This window comes from Dipodomys ordii, unplaced genomic scaffold (genome assembly GCF_000151885.1).
Source record: "Dipodomys ordii isolate 6190 unplaced genomic scaffold, Dord_2.0 Scaffold38, whole genome shotgun sequence".
In the NCBI taxonomy this organism is placed as follows: Eukaryota; Metazoa; Chordata; class Mammalia; order Rodentia; family Heteromyidae; genus Dipodomys; species Dipodomys ordii.
The window spans coordinates 2,806,466-2,831,993 of record NW_012267254.1 but is presented as its reverse complement, the minus strand read 5'-3'; the positions used below and the strand labels follow the sequence as shown (position 1 = coordinate 2,831,993).

The following is a 25,528-nucleotide window of genomic DNA, read 5'->3' as shown; positions in this document are numbered from 1 at the left end:
CTAGAAGGCTGTGTCAGAATTCTGAGCTTTACCCTCAAGGCAATGAGGAAAGGATGAAGGCAGCTGAGCCAGGTATGAGATGCTTTAGAAAGATTAACCTGGCATCTGGGCATGATGAATTGATGGAATCTTCTGCTTGGGTCTCTGATTCTTTGTTCTCTAATCTGCTAGCTTAAGGCTCTCAATACTTCTGGCCTTAGCCTAGACGCCCAGAAAACACTCAGGATTTGGTTTCAATAGCCTATGCAGGAGGGTGGGAGGAGGGAAAAATGACAGAAGGCAGTGATAGAAGCAGAAAAATGACAAAAAGAAGGAATCAACAGGGATTTGCATTCCAGCTATGTATGAAGATCAAGCCTTCTTCCTTGAGTTTTAGGACTCAGTGACTGACTATAGTGGCATTAGAAAACACAAGGAGACAAAGAACAAACCAGTTTGAGATGGTTGGTTGATAAATTGGGCCTGTGACACATCAAGTTTGGAGTGGCGATGAGAAAGCCAGACAGAAATGATTCATAAGCAGGTGGAGGTGTGAGACAGGAAAACAGTTGAGACTGGTGGTAATGATTACCTGACTTATCTCCACAGCGCTATAATAAAGACTGTTTATAGGAGCATTATCCGCAATAGAGAAGAAGTAGAAATTATGTAAACACTCACTGATGGGTGAACAGATAAGGAAACTGAGCTGTAGTAATACATACAATGGAATATTATTCAGCTTTAAAAAGGAATGAAATACTGCTCTATGTTAAACAAGGAGGAAATTGGAGGACTTTAAACTAAGTGAAATAAGCCAATCATTGAAGCACAAATAGTGTATGACTATATTTTATAAGGTCTCTAAAGCAATGAAACTTGTATTGAACTAGAAGTAAGATTATATAGTTCCTAGGGCCTCAGGAAGAGAAAATGAGGATAAAGTTTTCAATGGGCATAGAATTTTAGCCATGCAAGGTAAAAAATATATCTCTAGAGAGCTGCAGCTAAACAATGTGAAATGAATGAACAATATTGTATTAGACACCTAAAAGTTAGTTAAGAGGGAAGATTTATATTCATTGTTTTTACCCATTAGAAAAAAAGGAGTTAAAATGATTAGAAATTAGGTAAAAGAGGGAAAGTAGGTAATGTGTGTGTGTGTGTGTGTGTGTGTGTGTGTGTGTGTGTGTGTGTGTGTGTGTGTGTGTATGTGTGTTCTCTTTGGAAAAGAAAGAAAATACAGACACTTAGAAGTGGATATGTAGATGACAACCATTTTCAGGCTAGGATCAGAAAGATGAAGTAGGAAAGAAACTGCAAGAAAAATAGGAGCATGTGGCAGCTCAGAGGCAATAGTGAACAGGGCTTCAGGTAGAAATCTGTGCACTACAAAGGAAAGTGCATGGTGCTAAAAGTTTCAGGTCCTAGGCTAGAGTTCCAATTCCCCTATTTACAGAAATCTCATTTCTTCCCTATGCCCCAGTTTTCTTACACCTACAACGAAGAATACTTACCTATATGAAGGTGGGGTGGAACAGAAATCTGGGGGAATTTTTGTTGTTGTTTTGCATTCTTAACCTCAGCATCTATCGTTTTTCTGGTTTTTTTTGTTTAATTTAATTTATCTTTTTGATGATTGTCCTTGGGTTTGAACTCAGGGCCTTGGTGCTGTCCATGAGCTTCTTGCTCAAGGCTAACATGCTACCACTTGAGCCACAGCTCCACTTCTGAGTTTTTTTTGTGACTAATTGGAGATAAGCGTTTCATGGATTTGCCTGCACAGACTTAGCTTCAAACTTTGATCCTCAGATCTCTGCCTCCTGAGTAGCTAGGATTACAGGCATGAACCACTGGCGCCTGGTATTACCCTTTTTATGTTTGTATATTTTTTTTAAAAATGTAGCTCTGCCCTATCTATGTCAAAGTGCTTTTGAGAATATAAAACAGGAGTGATACACAAAGAAGAGAGTGGTCAGCAAACATCTCTTCCGTTGAAAGTTGTCGGTTCCATCTTTGGTTCTCATAAGACACCCAAGGTTACATTTCTTTTTATAACTGAGAAGAATCAAGATACTCTCCAATGAGAGACTGAGCCAATTGATGAGGTCATTTCATTATTTTAGACAATGAAAAGCAGGAAGTTATGCTTCTACCCAGTGCAATATATGAAAAAAGAGTGTCTGAAATCTTTACTTTTTGAGAGTATAGTCTTTCCTTGAAGGGTTAATGGTGTTGCCTGTTGTGGAGATTTTTAGGAGAGATACAGAGAGCAGATACAGAGAGTTTTAATTTCTGCACAAGGCCATTTTAAGGGCAGCTTTGAATTACCTGCAAGGAAGCGGAGCTGATTCTTCACTTTCATCATTCCATCACCAGAGGCTCCAATACACTCATCTTCATCATCACCGCAGTCTCCACTTTCAAGCCCTTCGTCATCCAGGTTTTTATCCACAACTCTACCTTTGGGCACAGACATGGTTCTCAGGAGCTGAAAGAAAATAATCAGAAATGCAAAGGTATTCCTATTTTTTCAGGTGGGTCTAGTACTAATAAGAGTCACTAAAAGGTTGAACTGATTTTTTACGTTTTCATTGGGTACAGTAGCACATGTCTGTAGTCCTGGCTATGAGAGAGGCTGAGGCAGGAAGATTGCTTGAATCCGGAAATGACAGAGCAGCTTGGGAAACACAGTAAGACACCGTCTCCAAAAGTCATTTCTAAACTTAAGTAAGTGTTCATGGGTTATGTTGTTTTCTTTTTTAGAGTTTCCCACTTCTGGATTTTCCCACAGCATTTGAAATGACTGAATTCCTTCTCTCCCCTTACACCACAAGAAGTCATAGTATACACTGCACTAGCCTTTCCCATGCCATGCTATCTAAGTTTCTGGACGTTTCTTTGGTAGGAGAACATGTGGATGGGAACTTAAAACATGATTAGCAAAGCATATTATAGGTTAAGGGGCCATCAAGTTCAGAAAAGATCTTGATGAAAGTCCCTTAGAACCATATTTACATTTGCTACATTGAAATACAAATACTTCGCATGGGATGAAAAGACTAGCTGTACTCATATAAAATGGGTGCTTAAGATTAATGCTAGCTAGGCGCCTGTGGCTCACATCTGTAATCCTAGCAACTCAGGAGGCTGAGATCTGAGGATCTCGGTTCAAAGCCAGCCCGGGCAGGAAAATCCTGGAGACTCTTACCTCCAAAAAACCACGAGACAACAGGAAGTGGCGCTGTAGTTCAAGCAGTAAAGCACTCGACTTGAGCTGAAGAGCGCAGGGACAGCACCCAAGCCCAGAGTTCAAGGCCCACGACCAACCAAAAAAAAATGAATGCTTTACTATAGATAATATACTTAGGAAAAGATAAATTTGTTTTGATCTTTAGTGCCTGGTTTTCCGGTCACATGGCTGAGTTTTATGGGCTCCCTCCCCGTTATGTCTGTTTGAATCAGAGACCTAAGCTTGCAGCATGGAAGATGTCTGGAGACAGCTCTCACACAACTGTACTTTTCTTCACCATCTCTAAAGTCTTTAATTTTATATTCTCTAGTCTTGTTCTAGCTTTTGCCCCCTCTCTGTCTCATCCTTAATTATTATTATTATTATTTTGTGACAGTCCTGGGGCTTGAACTCAGGGCCTGGGCACTGTCCCTGAGCTTTTTTGATCAAGGTTAGCACTCTACTACTTAAGTCATGGCTCTACTTCTGGCTTTTTGGTGTTTAATGGGAGATAAGAGTCTCACAAATTTTCCTGTCCAAGCTGGGTTTGAACTGTGGTCCTAATATCTCAGCCTCTCGTGTATCTAGGATTATACACATACAACATCATCACCCAGCTTCCTTGGTAACAATCTTAACGGTGCTGGAGAAGCAAGATGGCAGATCAAAGCATGCACTCTTTTTGTCTCCATGAATGAGAAGAGTCAAGTAATAATATATGAGAGACTTTATTCTGAAGAGAGAAAAAGAGAAAGAGGGGTGGGAATCATGAATGAGGTAAAACGATAGAAGAAAGGCATGAAGTAACAGAAGCAACAGCAAAAAGCAGCAAACATTTCCAAGATCCATCCCTGGATTGGAGAGGAAAGTGAAGAAGCAATCTACAAAGTAAGACAGAAGGCCATTGTGAATCCACAGTCTTGTGGATTCTAGCTCCATCATAACCCCATACATCCCACAATCCTTAGCCTTGGTCTGGGATTTGGTGAGACACTGATTGCTACATATGGAAGGCTAGTCTTGGTGAAGAAAGACCCTCTGTCACTCCTATTACTACTAAAAACTACAACAAAGCACAGTCTTGAGAGAGGGCCTATTGTTTGAGTTACTCTGGGGGTATGAAAACAAAGAATAATCATGGCTTAGGGAGTTTGGGGATGCCCTGCCACAGTGTCTGGTTGGGAGGCAGCCAATATAGATTGTTATAGAGGCAAAGAAAGTCAGACATGGTCCCACAGAAAGTTGAAACAGCTGGGAGATCTGGAAATGAAGGGCACCAGGACTCTAAGCCCCACTCTTCTTGGCAAAGAGCAAGTTCTATTGTCTGAGAGTTGCAACCGAAACAAAACACCACGTCTGTGGCTATTATAACATTTGGCCTCTAAGGCCTGCCTACTGGATGTGTATTAGCAGCTAGAGGTGCTAAGCTCAGGCCATCTGAATCTCATGATATTCACAGCCATCTAACTCCAAAAGCAGGGGGAACTTCACGACAGGTTCAAAAAGCATTAATACCCACCACCTCTGGGAAGTGTATCCTAATGTGTGTTTGCTTCTAGGCTAGTCTAAAGATCTACAGTCAAGACTCTGTGTGTGTGTGTGTGTGTGTGTGTGTGCGTATGTGTTGGGGCTTGAACTCTGGGCCTGAGCGCTGTCCCTCAGCCCTTCAGCTCAAGGCTAGCACCCTAACACTTGAGCCACAATGACACTTCTGGTTTTCTGAGTGGAGATGAGTCTCACGGATTTTCCTGCCTGGGGTAGCTTTAAACCACAATCCTCAGATCTCACCTTCCTTGAGTAGTTAGAATTATAGGCATGAGCCACTGGCACCTGGTGGTCCAGACTTTTTGAATCACATAATTTTTTTCTCAGTTGCCTCCCCCATATTGTGAGGTGAATTGTCGGACTGGGTCTGAAATAACTGAGACTACACCTTTGGAAATGCATCCTGGCCATGTGTTGGCTGCCAGGCACGTCTGAATCACATGACTTCCCTAGTCTCCTTCTACCACAGAGAGGTGAATTCTGGGAAAAGTGTGAAAGCACTGAGATCCACCTCTGGGAACTGTATGGCAAAATTTGTGGGTGTTGCCACATGTGGAGAGTAAGGGTCCCATGTCCAGACCCTCTATCAGGAGACTTGCATAGATTCCTTCCCCTCACATGTAGTGAACTACTGGATGGAGTCTAAGCCATACCCCAAGTCCCTTGTTGAAAACAGCACCTTAACACAGCCACTACATTGCCTTGCCTAAACATGGAGAATATTTCAACAGAAAGACTATAGGTGATGAAACCTTTCAATCAATGATTTGACCTGACATGTGTAAGACTCAGTGCAGAAACACAAGACATATGAAAAAAACAAGGCAACGTGACTCCTTCAAAACTAAAAAAAAAAAGCTGCATAGTAACAAACACTAATGATAGTAAAGTGGATGACATCTCCGAGAAATAATAAAATAATCAATGAAACGAAAAAGGGCATGGATAAACACCTGAATAAATATGAAGAAAATTCAAATCATGAGCTGAATGAAATGAAGTAGACAATGCAAGACATGAAAGAGCAGCTCTGTGAAGCTAGAGAAACTCAGGACAAATCAAATTTAAATTCTGGAAATGAAAGGCTCAATAACTCATGTAAGAAATGCGGTTGAAATTGACTCTAGTAGATGGGATTAAATTAAAGAAAGAATATCAGTGTTTGCAGATGAAACAGATGCAAATAAAGAAAAGAGACCTGAACTACAAATGGAAGTAACCTGCAAGACTACTGGAATACCATTAAAAGTCCAAACATACAAATCATGGGCATCAAAAAAGAAAAAATAAGATGTGAAGGCTAACAACATAGAAACCTATTCAGTAAAAAATAGCAGAAAATGCCTCCAATCTTGAGAAAGAGATGGTCATGTAAGTACAGGCTGAATTTAGTACTGTAGACAAGACCAAACAAGGACTTCACCATGTCATATTTTTAGTTAAAGCATTAGGCATATACAACAGTCAGAATGAAAATAAAAAAAACAGGCTACAACAAATGTTAGTGAAGATAAGGGGGGATAGAAAAGGTGGGAATCCTCATATATCGTTGGTGGGAATGTAAATTAGTGCAGCTACTCTAGAGATTCTTCAATACAGCAGACTGAGAAAGACAAATATCATATGCTTTCTCTCTCTCATATGTAGAATCTAGACCCTAACGAAAAGAATGACAAAAAAAGTAGAAAATGGGGGGACTTTCTGGGACTAGGAAACAGTGCTAACAGAGAGGAAAAATGAGGATGGTAAATGTCATTGAAGTACTTCATATGCATATATGAAAATAAAATAGTGAATCTTGTTAAAATTATTTGTCAAAAAGGAGATAAAGAATAAACCAATCAATGGATGTGGGATTCATTTATATTTTCACAAATCTCTTCAATGTGTGGCTTAAAGTAAGATAGGTGGATTATTATCATGTCATCTTGTCCTTTCAGATTGATGTGATGTGTTGTTTTGCACAAAAAATTCACAGAAAATCCTGTCCCACCACCCACAGAGAAAGACAGTGAAGGAGAGACAGAGAGGATGTGTATATGGGGGGGGGATGAGCAGACAGAGAAAAGAAGGGAGATGGGAGGGGGAGATTATACTGAACAAATGGTTGCAATATGGAATATGAAACCATATGAATGAGCATTTCATGCTATGTCACATTAAAATCCACTGGTATGTTTTGAACTTCAAGTGGGTGTTTTGGTAATTTTACATTATCATATATGAATCATGTGGAAAAATATTGGCTCACTAAGCTATGCAAGTCCTCTAAACTTTGACACCTTTCTTTATATGATATGGAAAAAAATCTCTTTCATTAGGATCAGCTCTAACATCATCAAAGATTAGACTTTTAAATAGTGAGAAGCTCCAAAGTTCATGGTGGCAGATACCAATTTCAACTATTTTAGTTTTCTCTTGAAGCTAGAATTTTAGCATTGGCAATAAATACTACCAGTTGTCTTCCTTGAGCTGATAGGCTCTCTTTCTTCCTAAGAAAATGTCTAGTAAATACTCAAGCCTATAGAACCATAGTTTCTACTAAGCCTTTTATGTTGTTGTTATTGGTCGTGGGGCTTGATCTCAGGGCCTGGGTTCTGTTCCTGAGCTCTTTCACTCAAGACTAGTGCTCTACCACTTTGAACCACAGCACCACTTTCTAGAACCATAGTTTATCAATCATTCTCTCAAGTATAACTGAAAAGAGAGGCTAGCTTAGCTTCCAGTTAAACTAATCTCAAACAAGTGCTTTTCCTGGGAATATATACTGACATCGTTTATGGCATACTTTGTGAACTTCCTATTTTTAAGAAAATTAAGCACTTGGAATTGAGGGTTAGTGTTAAATAAAATATTGCTTTACTAATGAAATCCTTAAGTAAATTGTCTCTTCTTTTCCTGCCAGTGACTGTCAGTGATGGTTGCAATAATGGTGCATGCATGTGGGTGTCAGTACCTTGATTTGTATAGTTGTGCCAACAATTGTACTTAGCAGTGCTTTTACACCATTGGTGAAAATATCAACATTGTCAGAAAGATAAATGGAATAACTTTTTACAATTGTGTGTAGGTGGGTTTAATCTTGTGGATTCCATGCCCACAAGTCCTTTTTTGAGAACTATACATCTAACCTACAGCATCTCTATGTACTATCCAGAATTTCCAAAGTCCTCCACCATCATTTCTTATGAGAAAATCACTTTTGACCCAAACATTTTAAGTGACTTTTCAAGAATGTATTCTTTATGTGTGTCATGGACTACTTGAACTAGAATTTTTTAAAAAATACAGATCAGCAACTTGCTATTTTTATAGTACAACTCATATCTGAGCTTATTATTAATACCTTCAGTAAACATTAACTGAGACCTATGAAGAGCTGTTCTTCATTTCAAGTTCAAATATTGTGTCTTTAATCAAGTCCTGCTGGCAAATAATCATTAGAATTCTCCCTTTGAATCTCAGGCTACTGCCCCTTTTATCTCTCCCTTAAATGCCACTTTTTGCATGTGACTTGGTATTTGCTATTATTTATTTGTACATATCACCAGACCATGTGAGCTGTCCAGAGATCTCAAATTCAAACTCCCCAACATTTAGGGCAGTATCTGGCTACATAGTAGGCACTCAATGTTTTAGTAAACAGTTTAATAAACTGGAGCATCGTAACATCTTGAATTCTTTAAAAGCTTATTCCATATCCTCATACAAAAGGAGAAAGTTAAAGCTCTGATTAATTTTAATCAGAGGTTCATTCTGGATGTAGCTAAGATATGTATAGACTTTGAGTAAAAAATTTGAGTACATTTTCCTATCTCAAATATAATGCCCCAAGTAATCATGGATGGCTCAGTTTAAAACAAAGTAAATAAAAATATAAGTATTTATAACTTTGCCAGTCAGGTTACTTTCTTTTTTTTCTTATATTTTTTTGGGGGGGGGTCTGGTCGTGGGGTCTGAACTCTGGGCCTGGGCGCTGTCCCTCAGCTCTTCAGCCAAGGCTAGCGCTCTACCACTTGAGCTACAGCGCCACTTCCGGCTTTTTTTCTTTTTGCTTATGTGGTGCTGAGTAATCGAACCCAGGGCTCAAGCATGCAAGGCAAGCGCTCTACCACTGAGCCACCTTCCCAGCCCCAAGTCAGGTTACTTTCTTAGGTATTAACTCACTCCCATTTTGGAGACAATTCCAGCATGAAGGAAGGATTATAATTTACTTTTGTTGTTGTTGGTGGTGGTGACAGTCTTGGGCATTTTACTCAGGGCCCAGACATTGTCCTTGAGTTTTTGTGTTCAAAACTAGTGCTCTATACCTTGAGCCACAGCTCCACTTCTGGCTTTTTTGTGGTTAAATGGAGATAAGAGTTTCAGGAACTTTCCTGCTTGGGCTGGTTCACATCGCCATCCTCATATCTTAGCCTCTTGAGTAGCTAGGATTACAGGAGTGAGCCACTGATGCCCAGCTTAGAATTTACTTTGAAACTATTTCACACAGCTACTGATAAGTCTATTCCCTCACACACTAACAAAACATAGCCAAACCTAGAAAGCTATGATTAATAAAAAAAAATCTTAAAAAGACACTAAAGTGCCAGTGTTGAAAGAAAGGTAATGGGTCAAGGAGGAGGAATTGCCAAGAAGGGATGTGGATTTCATGTAGCCTGGAATTTGGCCCAGAAAGAAAATCAGCTAATTACAATGGACAATACTGACCTTTTTCTTCCCTCTTTCATTCTTTACAATATCTTTCAGATGGAACATTCACTTAAGAAAATTAGAACAGCCTTGAACAGAAAAGCAGGTAACTTCAAGGGTCTAATGCTTTTGATAATGATTATCAGTGCCGTGTCTTATTAAAACAGAAGTCTGATTATTTCATTCTAGTTAACCCAAAGCCAATCTCTAAATAAGATGCATCTGCTTTCCACTACATATTGTAGAAGCCACAAGGCTCTTCACACCCCAGCCTTTTCAGTAGCCACTATTCTCTGTCCAGCTGTTTTAGACACTGAGACTATAATATTTGGCTAAGCATATAGTTTATTTTCATTTTAGTATCAAATATTTTAAATACATAAGTGTCACATAAGATATAGTCTAGATCTTTTTGGAAGCAGGTCCCAATGATGTAGCCCAGGCCAGCATCAAACTTAAGACCTTTCTTTTATATTTTTTTCAGTGATGAGGCTTGAACTCACAGCCTAAGTACTGTTCCTGAGCTCTTTTGCTCAAGGCTACTGCTCTACTAGTGCCACTTCTGGGTTTTTCTGAGTATTTATTGGGGATAAGAGTCTCACAGACTTGGGCTGGGAAGGTGGCTCAGTGGTAGAGCGCTTGCCTTGCATGCATGAGGCCCTGGGTTCAATTCCCCAGCACCACATAAGCAAAAAGAAAAAAAGCCGGAAGTGGCGCTGTGGCTCAAGTAGTAGAGTGGTAGCCTTGAGCTGAAAAGCTGAGGGACAGTGCCCATGCCCAGAGTTCAGGCCCCACAACTGGACCCCCCCCCAAAAAAAAAGAGTCTCACAGACTTTCCTGCGTGGGCTGGCTTTGAACCGCAATCCTCAGATCTCAGCCTCCTGATAAGCTAGGATTACAGGCGTGAGCCATCAGCACCTGGCTTTAAGATCTTCGGTACCTGTTTTTTTTAATGCTGGGGTTACATGTGCATACCACGGTACATGCCTAGTATGGTTTGGGCCTTAGATTTCCCTTAGAGGCTTATTATGTAGTGAAGACCTGCTACTGGGCATATGGCTTTATTGGGTGATGGTGGAGCTTTTAGGAGGTGGGGCCTATTGAAAGGAAGTTAGGTCATTGGAGGTGTGGCTTAGGTAGGGAAATTGAGACCCTTGCTTCTATTTCCCTCTCCCTTTGTCTTTCTGTTTCTTGACTGTCAGGAAGTGAGCAGTCTGCCATATTACCTGTGATGATATTCTGCTTAACCACAGGCCCAGAAGTAATGAAACCAACTGATCATGAGCTAAAAGAAATCTTTCCTCCTTAAAAATTGATTCTATTAGGCAATGGGTCACAGTGACAAAAAGCACATTAACCTAACATGTAATATAAGAAAATAAATGGAATACAAACAAGAAGCAAATGTTGTAATCAAACTTTCTGATATATATGTTTGTTTGTTTTTTGTGGGTAGTAGAGCTTGAACTCAGAGCCTAGGCATTGTTCTTGAGTTCTTTTGTTCAAGGCTAGTGCTTTACCACTCTGAGCCATAGCACCACTTCCAGTTTTCTGGTGGTTCACTGTAGATAAGAGTCTATGAACTTTCCTGCCTGGGCTGGCTTTGAACTGCAGTTGTCAGATCTCAACCTCCTTAGTAGCTAGGATTACAGGTGTGAGCCACCAGCACCCAGCTGTTTCTGTGATCATAAATGTGGTTTAAGAATGCTTATTTTTATGCAGTTGACCTTGAATTTCAGAACCAGACAAGCATGGATTAGAATTCTTATTTTTCAATTCAGTAAATTTGTATTTTCAAATAAGCTGATTAATATCTCAAAAGGTCAGTATCCACATCTGTAAAATGAGAGAAATAACACGTGTCTCAGAATTTTTATAACAAGTAAATGTGCTAAGTGTAATGCTTTAAATGTGACAAGGCATCTTGTGATTAAAGGATTTATCAAAACTTACTTAGCCATTTTCCTATACTGAATATTTACACTGCTAGAGTTATTTTGCTTATATAAACAAAGATATGCTTATCAGGAACATTCATAAAACTTCTTATTTTGGATTATTTCTTTAATAAGATTAGTAAAGGACACGTACATTGTGAATAGCAGACAAAGCCACCATGGGAGTAAGTCTATAGATTCTAGAAGAATCACTTAGGGCACTAGTTAAAATAGAAGGCTGAATAATAAAGTTCCCCAGGCTGTGGTAATAGTGTCTGAATAAATAAGTATGCGATAGAATGCAAGTTCTGCATTTTTAACTCTACCTGTCCAACCACTTTATTGTACATGAGCCACAGACTATACTGAGGGCTTTTAAAAAATATTTGAGGTGATCTCACATTTTGTTTTGAAGTGACCCTTTCACCTCTACCTCTTGAGAAGCAGTGGCATGCACTATCACCTGTTCAAGCCACTATTTACAGCTTCTCTAGTATTACTCTGCTTCCCAGAAAGCCTCTAAACCTATCTTTCTTTCTTTTCTGTTAATACTGGAGCTTGAACTCAGAGCTTGGGCACTGTCCTTTAGCTTTTTAAATCAAGGCTAGTACTCTATCACTTGAGCCACAGATCTTCTTCTGTTTTTTTGGTGGTTAATTGGTGATAAAAGTCTCATGGACTTTTCTGCCTGGGCTGGCTTCAATCAATTCTCAGGTCTCAGCCTCCTGGGTAGCTAGGATTACAGGCATGAGTCACTAGTGCCTGGCTGAAAACATCATTAATGCCCAATCACGTTAACACTAGAATCTTTCTTAAAGGCTCTTCGATCTATGTTTTAAAATTCAATGCAATGGGACAATTTCCTTTTCATAGAGGCATGGCCATCATGACCTTTTGTCTTTGTGATTAAAATACACTTGATTAACTTCATTTGGTTAGAAAAGGAAACACTGAAAGTTATTCTGGGAACAGGTACTGGGTTATATGATAAAAGGAAACAAGAAGCCTAAGAAAATTAGAAGCCCAGAGTAAGAGAATAAAAGGCTTTCTAAAGTATGGCCATTTCACAATTCTTAAAGACCTAACCAAGATAAGAAAAGAGTGCTACAGCATGGGACAACATGATTTGGCTAAAGCCTTTCTTCCCACTTGGTTGACAAGAGAACAAAGATCAAAGGGTATTTCTTTCTTGTTCCTAAGGGGATCAAATATGCTGAAATTAGCCTAGTGAGCACAGCAACTCTTGATCTGTCTGTGATACAAATAATGTGGCTCTTGTTATTATCCTGATTGCAGAGATATGCACCTTATCAGCTTCATACACTGCTAGGATTGAATGTACATTTTCTCAACTAGCTCTTGGATCCTCTCTTCCAATTTGTGTCATAGGGAAATCAGCCATTCCTGTTTCCCACATTAGGAGTGGACACTAGGGCTGAGAACAGCCATGACTTGCTTAAGTCACTGAATAATAAAGGTCTCATTTGAAAGTAATGCCTTTTGTTCGCGCGCGCACGCGCGCGTGTGTGTGTGTGTGTGTGTGTGTGTGTGTGTGTGTGTGTATGCCACCCTAGGAGTGGCATACCCAGAGCCTGGGTGTTGTCCCTGATCTTTTTTTCACTCAAGGCTAGCACTCTACCCCTTGAATCACAGCTGCACTTTTGACTTTTGGGGTAGTTTTAGTGAAGATAAGAGTCTCACAGATGGGATGGGAAGGTGGTTCAGTGGTAGAGTGCTTGCCTTGCATGCATGAGGCCCTGGGTTCGATTCCTTAGCACCACATAAGCAAAAAGAGAAAAGCTGGAAGTGGCGCTGTGGTTCAAGTGGTAGAGCGCTAGCCTTGAGCTGAAGAGCTGAGGGACAGTGCCCAGGCCCAGAGTTCAGGCCCCACGACTGGACTCCCCCCCAAAAAGTCTCACAGACTTCCCTGCCTGGGCTGGCTTTGAATTGCAATCCTCAGATCTCAGCCTCCCTAAGTAGCTAGGATTATAGGCATGAGCCATAAGCGCCTGGATTTTTGTTCGTAAATTTGGAATTCTCCACGAAAAACATGACATAGGTAAAGACATTAGCTAATGGGATTTCATTTCATAATTTTGCCAACTTGATTGCCTTTACTTCTTTTTTTTTTTATAAATTGTGAGAATACCGTACAGAGGGGTTACAATTACATTGGCAAGATAATGAGTACATTTCTTATCAAGCATTGTTGCTTCCTCCTTTGTTTCCCCTTTCCCATCCCTTCCCATCTCCCATCCCCCTATCATTTCACAATTTTGCCAACTTGATTGCCTTTACTTCTGACCACATTCAATTCAGTGACATTTTCTTAGCTGCTAGGCCTTAACTGTATGTTGATGGAAAAGCTTTCACTGTTGGGTGGGAAAATGGGGGAGGGGAGATGAGAACAGGGATACTTCTAGATCCTTTTCCCTAGTCTGGCCATCTACTGTATCTTAACTAACCAAATAAGCTCATCATGAATGTGTATATTTTGCAAAGCTTCAGACAGATGGTTAGGATGAGATGAAAAACTCCATTTCTGCTGCTACACAGCTAAGAGTGTTCTTGACTTTAAGCTCTTTAGCATTTTAAAAATAAAGGATCAATAACAAATTAGATACTGCAAATAAGAGACCTAGTACATATTTTGAGGATTTTGTTGCTTTTGTCTCTCTTGGCTATTCATATAATCTCCCTAGGCATTTTTTTTAATATGTGGAATCCAGGTTACATTTTAAAACTGTTAAGCTGGGCTTACAAAACTGATTTGGAACTATTTGGATGTTCAGCTTTATGCAACCTGCGAGGAATGCTGTGGGGCCTGGCTTTCTGTGTCCACAGCAATGTAAACACATGCTTTACTGTTTGTCTTTGAGTAGCATAAGCTAATGGGAAACAAATGTGGCGAGGCCTTTTCAGAATGCCATTATTATTTATATGTTGTGCATATCCACTAGGCCTAGCACGTGACCTCTGCTTTGCATGCACACTTTCTTTGAACAAATGCACCAAACCACAGCCACAACTAATTGGAAACAATTGCAATGCCACACATCTGCTGTGAAGCCAGAACTCAAATGTACAAGGCTTCACACATTATAAAGACAATTAATGTCTAACCATTAAGAAGGTGAGCTTTAGAATATGACTGCATGGATTGGACTGTCTGCTCTGCCTATTTACTAGCTGGGTGACTTTGGGTAGGTCACTTGGCCTCTTTGAACTTCAGTTTCTTCATCTATAAAATTGAGGACATTTGTTAACCTCAAAGTGTTGCCTGAAGTATAAAGTTATATAGCCCCATTCACTTTACATAGTCTCATGGATGCTTTTGTGCGTGTATGTGTGTATGCATGTGTGTGTGTGTGTGTGTGTGTGTGTGTGCGTGTGTACATGTGCAATCCCTGAGATTCTTTTGCTCAAAGCTAGTGCTCTAACACTTGATCCACCCCTCCACTTCCAGCTTTTTGGTGTTTAATTGGTCAGAAGAGTCTCATGAACTTTCCTGTCCCGGGTAGCTTGGAACCTTGATTCTCGTATCTCAGCCTCCTTAGTAACTAGGATAAATAGGTGTAAGCCACTAGTACCCAGCTCCATGAATCCTTTTATTAAAAAAATACAATATTATTTTACTAATTTTTAAATGTTTTTTTTCTTTTAATTTTCTTTTATTTATTTTTTGCTTACATGGTACTAAGGAATTGAACCCAGGGCCTCATGCATGCTAGGCAAGCAATATCACTAACCCACATTCCCAGACTATGAATCCTTTTCTTGTCATAGAACTTTGTAATAAATTATATATTTCTCTGTTGTACAGCCATAAGACTAAAGAAGGGCTATGGTGTGTTGTGATTACTGCTGTCTAGCATAGTGTTTGCTATAAAGTAAGGTAATGTTTGAGAAATATTCAATTAATGAATGAATGAACAAATAAATAGAAGAACATGTGCACATTGTGCTTAGCACATTGCCTGGGTAATTAATATGATCCGTAACATGTTAATTCTGCTGCTTAGGATAATGATGCTGAACTTTACAAAGGGCAGGAGCCAGCAGGATGAGCAGCCCATGTCATAGCAGCAGAAGGACTTGGTGCAAAGGCCTTGTAAACAAGTAACACTTTGCAGCAGCACTGGAAACACGAAGCTGACTGGGATCTTTTTGAGGGTCTGGGAAAATGTCTTTGGATGTTCCCAGCAAGGTAGGGGCCTGTTACCCATGATACACACGGAAATGTTTACTAAGGAGTAGCAGAGACCAGCTAGGGGCTGTACTTCCATAGGGCAAGAATTTATATAGAATTTTGGCAAGCCCCCTGTACCTCCACATGCTCTCCCCTGGGCCTCACTTCCACATCCACCTCTTACCCACAGTGCCTGCTTTCTCTGTCACTTCCTTTTCCAAGCTTTATCTTGGGAATGTAGTACTGCAATTGAAGAAAATAATCTCCTAATTAAATAGATGTCTGGATGGTTCTAACAAAGGAGTTGCTGGACACCAGTGGCTCACACTTGTAATCCTGATTATTCAGGAGGCTGAGATCTGAGAGTTGTGGTTCAAAGCCAGCCTGAACAAGAAAGTCTGTAAGACTTTTGTCTCCAATTAACCATCAGAAAACTGGAAGTAGAGCTATGGCTGAAAGTGGTAGAGCACTAGCCTTGAGCAGAAAAGCTCAGGAACAGCACCTAGGCCTTGAGTTCAAACCTTAGGACCAGTGCATGCATGCATGCATGCGTGCGCGCGCGCGCGCGCGCGCACACACACACACACACACACACACACACACACACACACACAGAGTAATCCGTGAAGGAAGAAAACTGAGGATGGAATAAACCACTTACTTACCTCAGTGACAGAAATGATTCTCTTTTAGTTTTAGGATTCCACCAGCAGAGGTGGAATAGCCCTTATCTTAAATGCTTAGGACCAGAAATGCTTTCCATTTTAGACTTTTTGAGCTATTTGAAATGTTTGCATATCTATGAGTTATCGTGAGAATGGAACCCAAGTCCAAATTTCAAAATTTATTTATGTGTCATTATATACCTTATATACATAATCCAAAGGCAATTCTATACAGAATTTTAAATACTTCTGTGCATGAAACAAAGTCCTACGATATGGGATTTTCTATGTGTGGTATCATATTGAAATTCAAAAGGTTGCTGATTGTGAAGGGTTTTGGATTTCAGACTTTTAGATTAGAGATATTCAACCTTTAGCTTATAACTGTATAGAGTTTTACCCTTTTTTATGAGGAGGTACAACATGCTGGTAAGGTTTTACTCTGGAGTCAGAAAACTTGGATTCTTACTTATCAGCCTTGCTACTATAGACAAGTTATAATTTAACTCTCTGAGCTTTACATTTCTCATTGGTAACACAGACAATAATATCTCCACCTGTCTCCCACAATGTTTACCTATGGAGATTAAATGAAGTCAGTTAACTGTTCACACAATTATACATATATGTATATATTTGTGTGTGTATATACAATATATAATATAAAAATCAAATAAATATAAAAATATATTTATATAAGTATAAATACATATAAATATAAAATATAAAATAGTATATAATATAAAATGCAAATTTCCACACAGATGAATTCTGATTTATTGGTACAGGGTCATGTTATAGCCTTGGAAGGGCTAATTCTGTGAGACACTAAAAGCACGTTAAGCTCTGTTACTACATCATTACTACTATTAATAATAAATTATTGAAAGCACTTCTACCTGGGCATGGGTAGCTCATTTCTATAAACCTATATACTCAGAAGGCTGAGAAATGGAGGATTGAAGTTTGAGGCCAGCCAGGGAAGGAAAATTCACAAGACTCCATATGCAATTAACTGGCCAATAAGCCAGACTGAGGCATACTGCAAGGGGTAGAGTGTGAGGTCCTGAGTTCAAGTGCTGGACTTGGCACAAACCACCACCACCACCACCAACAGAGCACTTCTTTATGTGTTTTCTCACTGATCTACCCTGTATTTCTCTAAAGCAGCAGGATCAGTACTATTAATTTTACCAGAGGAAGAAACTGGAAAGAGGACAGTTATTATGTAATGTGTCCCTTTTAAACTCTGGGTGCTGTCTATAGCTTTTCACTCAAGGCTAGTACTCTACTACTTGAAGCCACAGCACCACTGCTGGTTTCCTGGTGGTTAGGTAGAGATCATACTCTTATGGACTTTCTTACCATCATCAGATCTCAGCCTCCTGAGTAGCTAAGATTACAGACATGAGCCACTGGATCCTAGCTAGGGTCTCACTTTCTGCCCCAGAAGGCATCTGGATTTTGAGCCTCCTATTGGATGCTTTCCACCATAGTTGAGATGACACGTACATTCCACCACACCCAGCTTCTTTCCATTGGAGTCTCATAAACTTATTTATTTATTTGTGGCCTCAGGTTGTGGCCTCAGGTGGCTTGGAATCCTGATCTAGGAGTGAGCTACTGCATCTGGATAACTGAATTTTTTAAGCAATTACTGAATCAGTGTATATATATGGGCAACCAAAAACACTAAGTGGTGGAATGAGATTCCAACCCCTGAGCATCTTCCAAGTCCCAGCTAGTTTGGTCTGCTTATCTGTTAAGTCTAGCCTTGCTAATGTCCTCCTCCAGGGTTTCTAGGCTTATTTGAATATATCTCTGTTTTAGAGGCCAAAAGCCACGATGGACTTAGCCACAAGAAGCTAGCTGCATCGGGCTGATTGGGATAGGTGTGGCAGCAATGTGCCAGGCCCCTTTGCAGATTGCCAAGCAAAGTTTCCCACTGAAGGCCTCTAACTGCTTATGCTCTTTGTTGAAGATTCCTGACATTTTTGTCCCTAGAACAGTTATAAACCATTGTGAAAAGCCACAAGAATATAACTTTTTTTTTCCTGGAAGGAACACTTACTTCCTAGACATCTGATTGGGTTTCACAGGAATGGCTTCAGCAAGATGAAGGCCACAGACAGAGCACAAGAATTCCCAAGGGGGATTGTGGACCATAATATTAAGATCTCCTCAGGGAACTAGGGCCTCACACACATGATCTGAACATTTACTACTTACTGCCCGAGTGTGTAAATGTGATTCATTCCAAATAGACATCTTGTGGTTATACTTTTGGGAAACGAGAAATTCTTGCCTCTAAAAATAACCTCTGGGTATGAACCACAGCAGCCGGGTCCTCAGGCACTGAGGCTTAAAAAGTCAGCCTCAGTGACTGCAGCATGATGGGTCACTATTCCCAAAGCCCCTCTGGCCCACTACGGATCAGTGAGATGCTTCAAGTTTCCCAGACAAGGTTTCCTTCCTTCCTTTCAAACCAGGTCTAGGTCAAGATGTATAAATAGGTTTTCAGTAAAAAAAAAAAAAGAGAGAGAGAAAGAAAGAGAGAAGAAAAATCCAGATTTCAAAATGTTTCAGAAAATTAAGGATACATTGTACTATTCTGAAGTACAATAAATGACCTGGGGCATCTGGTACAAATAAATGAACTGGGACTTGAAGAATTGTATTTTAAATTTTGAACTTGTTTGGAGGTCAGAGAATTACAAACTTTTCCCTTTCCAGGTTTTAAGCTACAGAGTCCTAAGGGAAACGGGGGAGGAGTTAAGGGAAGAAGGGCTCTTTATAGGAAACAGGAAATGTGAGAAAAATTATTGTAATATTCATATCTGATCACATACCTCTCAAGGCTGAAACAGAAGAAGGCAAAGAATGATGCTTTTGTGTTTTAAGTCTCAATCCCCAAGTGAAAGTTAACAGATGCTCAGATAATTCTTTTAACATGGAAAACTGAGATACCTCTGAAAAAAATAGGACTTTGTTTGGAAAATACCAGTCATTTTCTGGAACATTTGACTCTTCAGGTTTCAGAACATTTTGGTCACAAAAGACAATTAAACCATAAATGACTTAGAAGGACCTCAGACAAACGGAGTTGTGTACTGCATCTAGCAAATGATTGAGTTTTTCTCTATTGTGGGTATGTTTTTTTCCTCTTGATTTTAATCTTTGGTTGAATTCAAAGACGTGCTCAAACAGTAGATTTCGGAATGTAAAAATGGAAGTTTTGGTTTGAGCCCTACCTTTTGATAACTACTTAGGATAATTTTCTGTTGTTGCTGTTGTTTTGTGTTAGTGATGGTAGTTGTGAGTATATGTGAGTGAGTGTCTGGAGATGGAAACCAGGGCTTTGTACATACTAAGCAAGCACCCAACCATTAAAATTCACTTTTTTTTAGTGAGTGTATGTGTGTGTTTGTCAGTACTGGGGCTTGAATTCAAGACTTGGATGCCATCCCTGAGCTTTTGTGCTCAAGGCTAGCACTCTACCACTTGAACCACAGCTCTACTTCCAGCTTTTTGGTGGTTTATTGGAAATAAAAGTCTCATACACTTTCCTGCTTGGGCTGGCTTTGAACTTCCATCTTCTGATCTCAGCCTCCTAAGTAGCTAGGATTATAGATGTGAACCACTATAGTGCTCACTGTTTTAAAGTCTATTACAGCACACTGTAGTTCAACTCAAGCTTGGCTATTAACACATCAAATACATTCACTAACTGGTTGAAAACCTGTATTGTCTGACAGTCTTTAAATAAAAACTCAGTCATTTTACATATAGTGATTATTGATATTGGTGACCATTTTGGTTCACTTACTTCCATCTTATACTTTGTGTGTGTGTGTGTGTACATGTGTGTGTGTGTGTGTGTGTGAGTCATGGAGCTTGAACTCTGGGCTTGGGCGCTGTCCCTCAGCTCTTTAGCTCAAGGCTAGCACTCTACCACTTGAGCCATGGAGCCACTTCCGGTTTTCTGAGTGGTTTATTGGAGATACGAGTCTCGCAGACTTTCCTGCCTAGGCTGGCTTTGAACCCCAATCCTCAGATCTCAAGACTCCTGAATAGCTAGGATTACAGGCATGAGCCATGGGTGCCTGGTTTATCATATACTTTATATAGAGTTTTCAGTAGTAAAAACTTCTGCTGGGTTGATTTTATAAGCCTATACAATAATTTCTATTTTACATTAACTGAAATTAACCTTTATAACAATGCTATTTAGCATTTATCTTAACTAACCTTTTCATCACCTATCATGCCCTGAGCAAAACACTAGCTTATTATACTTGCTGAAGGGTAGCCTATGTCAAGTAGATTTCTTCTCTGAAATTAGAATAGTGAGAACCAAGTGCAGATATAATCACTTCCATTCTCATTTCCATTCAATCATGTCTCCTCCTCCTCCTTCTCCTCCCCCCGCCTTCTTCTTCTTGTGCCAGTCCTGGGGCTTGAATTTAGTCCAGGTGCTGTCCCTGAGCTTCTTTGTGTTCAATGCTATCTCTCTACCACATGAGCCACTGCACTACTTCTGGCTTTCTCTGAGTAGTTTGTTGGAGATAACAGTCTCACAGACTTACTTGCCCAGGTAGGCTTTGAACCTTGATCATCAGATCTCAGCCTCCTGAGTAGCTACAGGCATGAGCCACCAGTACCCAGCTCATCATGGCTTCTTACTTTTTTTTTTAATTTAATTTAATTTTTTGCCAGTCCTGGGGCTTGAACTCAGGGTCTGGACAATGTCCCTGAGCTTCTTTTTTTTTTTTTTGGGTCCAGTCGTGGGGCCTGAACTCTGGGCCTGGGCGCTGTCCCTCAGCTCTTCAGCTCAAGGCTAGCGCTCTACCACTTGAGCCACAGCGCCATTTCCGGCTTTTTTCTTTTTGCTTACGTGGTGCTGAGGAATCGAACCCAGGGCCTCGAGCATGCAAGGCAAGCGCTCTACCACTGAGCCACCTTCCCAGCCCCGGCTTCTTACTTTTGAATTCAAAACCTCAATTATTTTTATTTGCTCTGCCTAGGAACTATGACGTAGGCAGCCCCCATGTTTTTCTAAAGATGCTTCTTAGGATTTAACCACAAGGTCTGGGAAGAGCATTATGTAATCACGTCCAGCTAATTTTACTCCGCATTGGACAGAGCTTGTTGGATCCTGTTGGTAAGACATCATGATGAATTCTTTTGTTTGTTGGCTCTCACCAGTGGATAGAGTGTGCACATGTTGTTTGGAACTGAAACGTTTGGCTGGCTATCTTACCTGGACCCTTTCCCTATCCCACAGAACTAGTTGATGATGGTGGTGGTGATAGAATGGCAGGAATCAGAGAGTATAAGTGTGGGAGGGGGAAAAAAAAGACTGCTTCTAACAGGCTATCGTAACACATATTTATACTTCTACCTTTCTTTGTTTCTCTACATTGAGCTCAATATGCAGGAATGTCTTCACCAGTTGTAACATGGTCTTTTCTACCAGACTCTCAGATTCCTTGTTGTCAGATTCACTTAACCTTTTGTTAAAGAAATACCCTTTTCTCTCTCCCACAACACTTAAACATATACCACGTAATAGATACACATTCTAAACATTGTGGTCATTCAACATGATTCTAAATACAGGTATGGCAATTTTCATCTTTGAAGAAATCAACTTGAATGCCCTAGCTAGCTGTAACAGAGGAGGAAATGGATGAAAGAGTACTTCGCAGAAGGTGGTAGAACAAAGGAGATGGATTGAGCACTGAGAGGTATTCAGTATTAGATTCAACATCCTACTAAGCGAATTAACAAGGAAAGGACTTGAGAGATGACATGGTCGAAGCCTCCAGTTTATAGATGGGGAGGGCAGAAAGGCCACATGGACAACACATAAAGAGCATTGTAAAGTAAGGCTAGATTCCTGTCTGACCCTTGGAAATAGAACAGGAGACTTCATTGAGGGTATAGTGAAAAAGAGGCAGAGGGATTTGAGAACAAAATGTTAGGTCTGGGAAGAGGAAAGTGAGGTTCTTCTTCATAAATTCTTAAGCTGAACTTGACTAAATTATAGTCTAGGGAAAGAGCAAGGTGACTCCCAGCACCATGTAGGCACTGAATTCCAGGGCCATGGACAAGTAGGAATCATAAAATGTAAAGGATGCCCTTATGAAATATATAGATTATAAGAAATTCCTAGCTGGGCATTGGTGGCTCACACCTGTAATCCTAGCTACTCAGGAGGCTGAGATCTGAGGATCATGGTTCAAAGCCAGCCCAGGCAGGAAAAGTCCGTGAGACTCTTATCTTCAATAAACTACCCAGAAAACTGGAAGTGGCACTATGGCTCAAGTGGTAGAGCGCTAGCCTTGAGCTGAAGAGCTCAGGGACAACACCCAGGCCCAGAGTTCAAGCTCCATGACTGATCAAAAAAAAAATCCTCTTTATTCTGAGTGGGAATGTAGTAGAATAAAATTTTACACATCTTTTAAAAATCTTTTCAAAAACACATAACTGAAAAAAAACTCAATATGGTATAGGAATAAATCATCCTAAGGTAGAAAAATCAATCTGTCAAAATATATAGACACTTCCAGCCAGGAGCCAGTCGTTACTCAGGAAGCTGAGATATGAGGATCATGATTCAAAGCCAGCCCAGGCAAGAAAGTCTGTGAGAGTCTGATCTCCAATTAACCACCAGAAAACTGGAAGTGGTGCTGTGATTCAAAGTGGTAGAGTGCTAGCCTTGGGCAAAGTGCTCAGAGACGTACCCAGGCCAAGTTCAAGTCCCATAACCAACTATCCCCCAATATGTATGCATATATGTGTGTATACATATATATGTGTGTGTGTGGAGAGAGACACACACACATACAGATACTTCCTTTGTTTTATTCTATTCATTTCTCCCTGTTCCCAAGTAATTCCAATTCAAAGCATCTTAGCAAGGCTTACACTTGTGTTCAATTGAGCATAATCTCAGTTTGTTTCCTATTTCCCTTACATTTACGTATTTGACCAACTGTATGAATACAAATGAAAAATTCCTACATTATGATGGTGTTCAACTAAATCAAAACTTCAAATACATTGCTGCTCCAGAAATTATATTTGGTGGGAAGATTATAGTCTATTATGTCTTTAAATAGGAACTATATTTAAGGACTACTCTGATAGTTCAGATATTTGACATTAAATGTGTTCATGTTTTTGGAAAGAGGTGGGAACATATACATACAGTAAATCGTCAGTGAAAGTGTATGTAGTGATTCACAGGCTTCAAGTCATTTCTGTCTTTTTTTTTTTGTACTGGGGATTGAACCCAGGACACTGCACTTGCTAGGCAAGTGCTTTGTCACTGAACCACATCCCAGCCCTCAACTAGTTTCTAACATCACCATCTGAGTTGACAGTACTGCTACTGCAAATACACGACTCACAATAAAACACATTGAGTGCCCAACAAATTCACATTTATAGGTATTCACAATTATACAGACGCCTTAATCAATGGAAAGTAAATAATTAAGTGTACTAATAAGGCATGTAAAGCCAGGAGGGCCATAAGGGTTGGGAGAAGGCTAATGTTTCTGCTAACCAAGACTTTCATCTTTCCAAAATATATCTCTGCCTCAACTTTACAACAGCTTGATGTCTGTTTCTTATTTCTAGGCATACCTGTCAGAGATTAAAAAAAAAAATCCAAGCCAGATGCTAGTGGTTCACACCTGTAATCCTAGCTACTCAGGAGGTTGAGATCTGAGGATCACAGTTCAAAGCCAGCCTGGGGAAGGATAGTCTGTGAGACTCATGTCCAATTAACCACCAGAAAACCAGAAGTGGAGCTGTGGCTCAAAGTGGTAAAGCACTAACCTTGAGCAAAAAAGCTCAGGGACAGCGTCCAGGTCATGAGTTCAAGCACCATGATTCGAAAAAAAAAAATTCCATTAACTCAATTGGGAAAAACTTCCTCCACTTATAGTATTTAAGCATTACCTTCTTTAGGTAATGTACACTTAGAAAAAATATCATCTTGCTTTCAGAGAACCATATCCAAACACTGTATTGAGGTATGGAATTTGGATATGTAGGTAGAAATTTCACTTGTTTCCTCTTGGATAAGATGGATTTTCTCTGCTAGTTTCACTGCAAAAGACAGTCTTTTTAAAAAAAATATCTGTCCTGGGGGCATGAATTCAGGGCTTAGGTGCTATCTCTGAGCTTCTTGTGCTCAAGCCTAGTGCTCTACCACTTGAGCCACAGCTCCATTTCTGGCTTTTTGGAGATAAGAGTCTCACAGACTTTCCTGCTCAGGCTGGCTTTGAACTATGATCCTCAGATCTCAGCCTCCTGAGTACTGAGGATTACAAGCATGAGCCATTAGTGCCTAGCAAGACCCAGTGTTTTTAAGTGTCCCCTTGCACATGTCCAATGTGTCATTCACTCATCTAACAAAGGTGCCTTTGCCATATTTCAGGTCTTTTACCTTGCTCAAACCTACCTTTCATGTTTTAAAATGTCCAGGCATGAGCTTCCATATTTATCAAATGGAGATCATGTCACGTACTTCAGACAGTTTATCATGAGGAGGTAATTTGGCACAGTGCCTGGGTACACAAGAGTCAGTGAATAAATGCCAGATGCTTTTGTTGATGCAGACTAATAATGGTTTAAGCGATGACACCCATCTAGTAAACTGTGTCCCTAACACAGAACTTCTGGAAATAGTAGTTCTAAAAGGAATGACCAGCAGTGGGAATATCAGAGCTGAAGAGAGATTCTGGTGTGTATAGGATGTCTGTCAACGTACTTCTTATCAGGCTTTGTCTATTTCCTCCTTCAAAGTTAAATTTTAACTGACATTTGACTTTCATTTTAACTCAAATTCTCTATGAGAAAAAAGCTTTGGTACATTAAAAACCGTACTATTAAATAGCTGCGTGCCAGTGGCTCATGCCTGTCATCCTATCTACTCAGTAGGTTGAGATCTGAGGATTGTGGCTCAAAGCCAGCCCAGGGAATCCCAGTTATCTCCAGTTAACCACAAAAAGCCAGCAGTGTGGCTGTGGCTCAAGTGGTAGATTGCCACCCTTGAGCAAAGAGCTAAGGGACAGTGCCCAGGGTCCTGAGTTCAACTCCCAAGACTGGCACCAAAAAAAAAAAAAACCAATCAAGCCATTAAAACAAAACAATACCTACTACAATAAATGAAAACGAGTGAAGAGGAACATATAAAATAAACCAGACTATAAATGAATTTCTCCCAAATGAAGACTTTTCATAGTGGTCAGAAATAAATCTACACATTTATGGC

General features: G+C 40.0%; 1 protein-coding gene across 1 annotated transcript in view; it reads right to left on the bottom strand.

Annotated features, from left to right (window-relative positions):
• The window catches only part of Gpc3 (glypican 3), a 401,301-nt gene that overhangs the window by 48,551 nt on the left and 327,222 nt on the right, over positions 1 to 25,528 (bottom strand). The window contains exon 7 of the mRNA XM_013018171.1: positions 2,311 to 2,470. Within this exon, the coding sequence (XP_012873625.1) occupies positions 2,311 to 2,470 (160 nt within the window). The remainder of the gene's footprint in view (positions 1 to 2,310; positions 2,471 to 25,528) is intronic.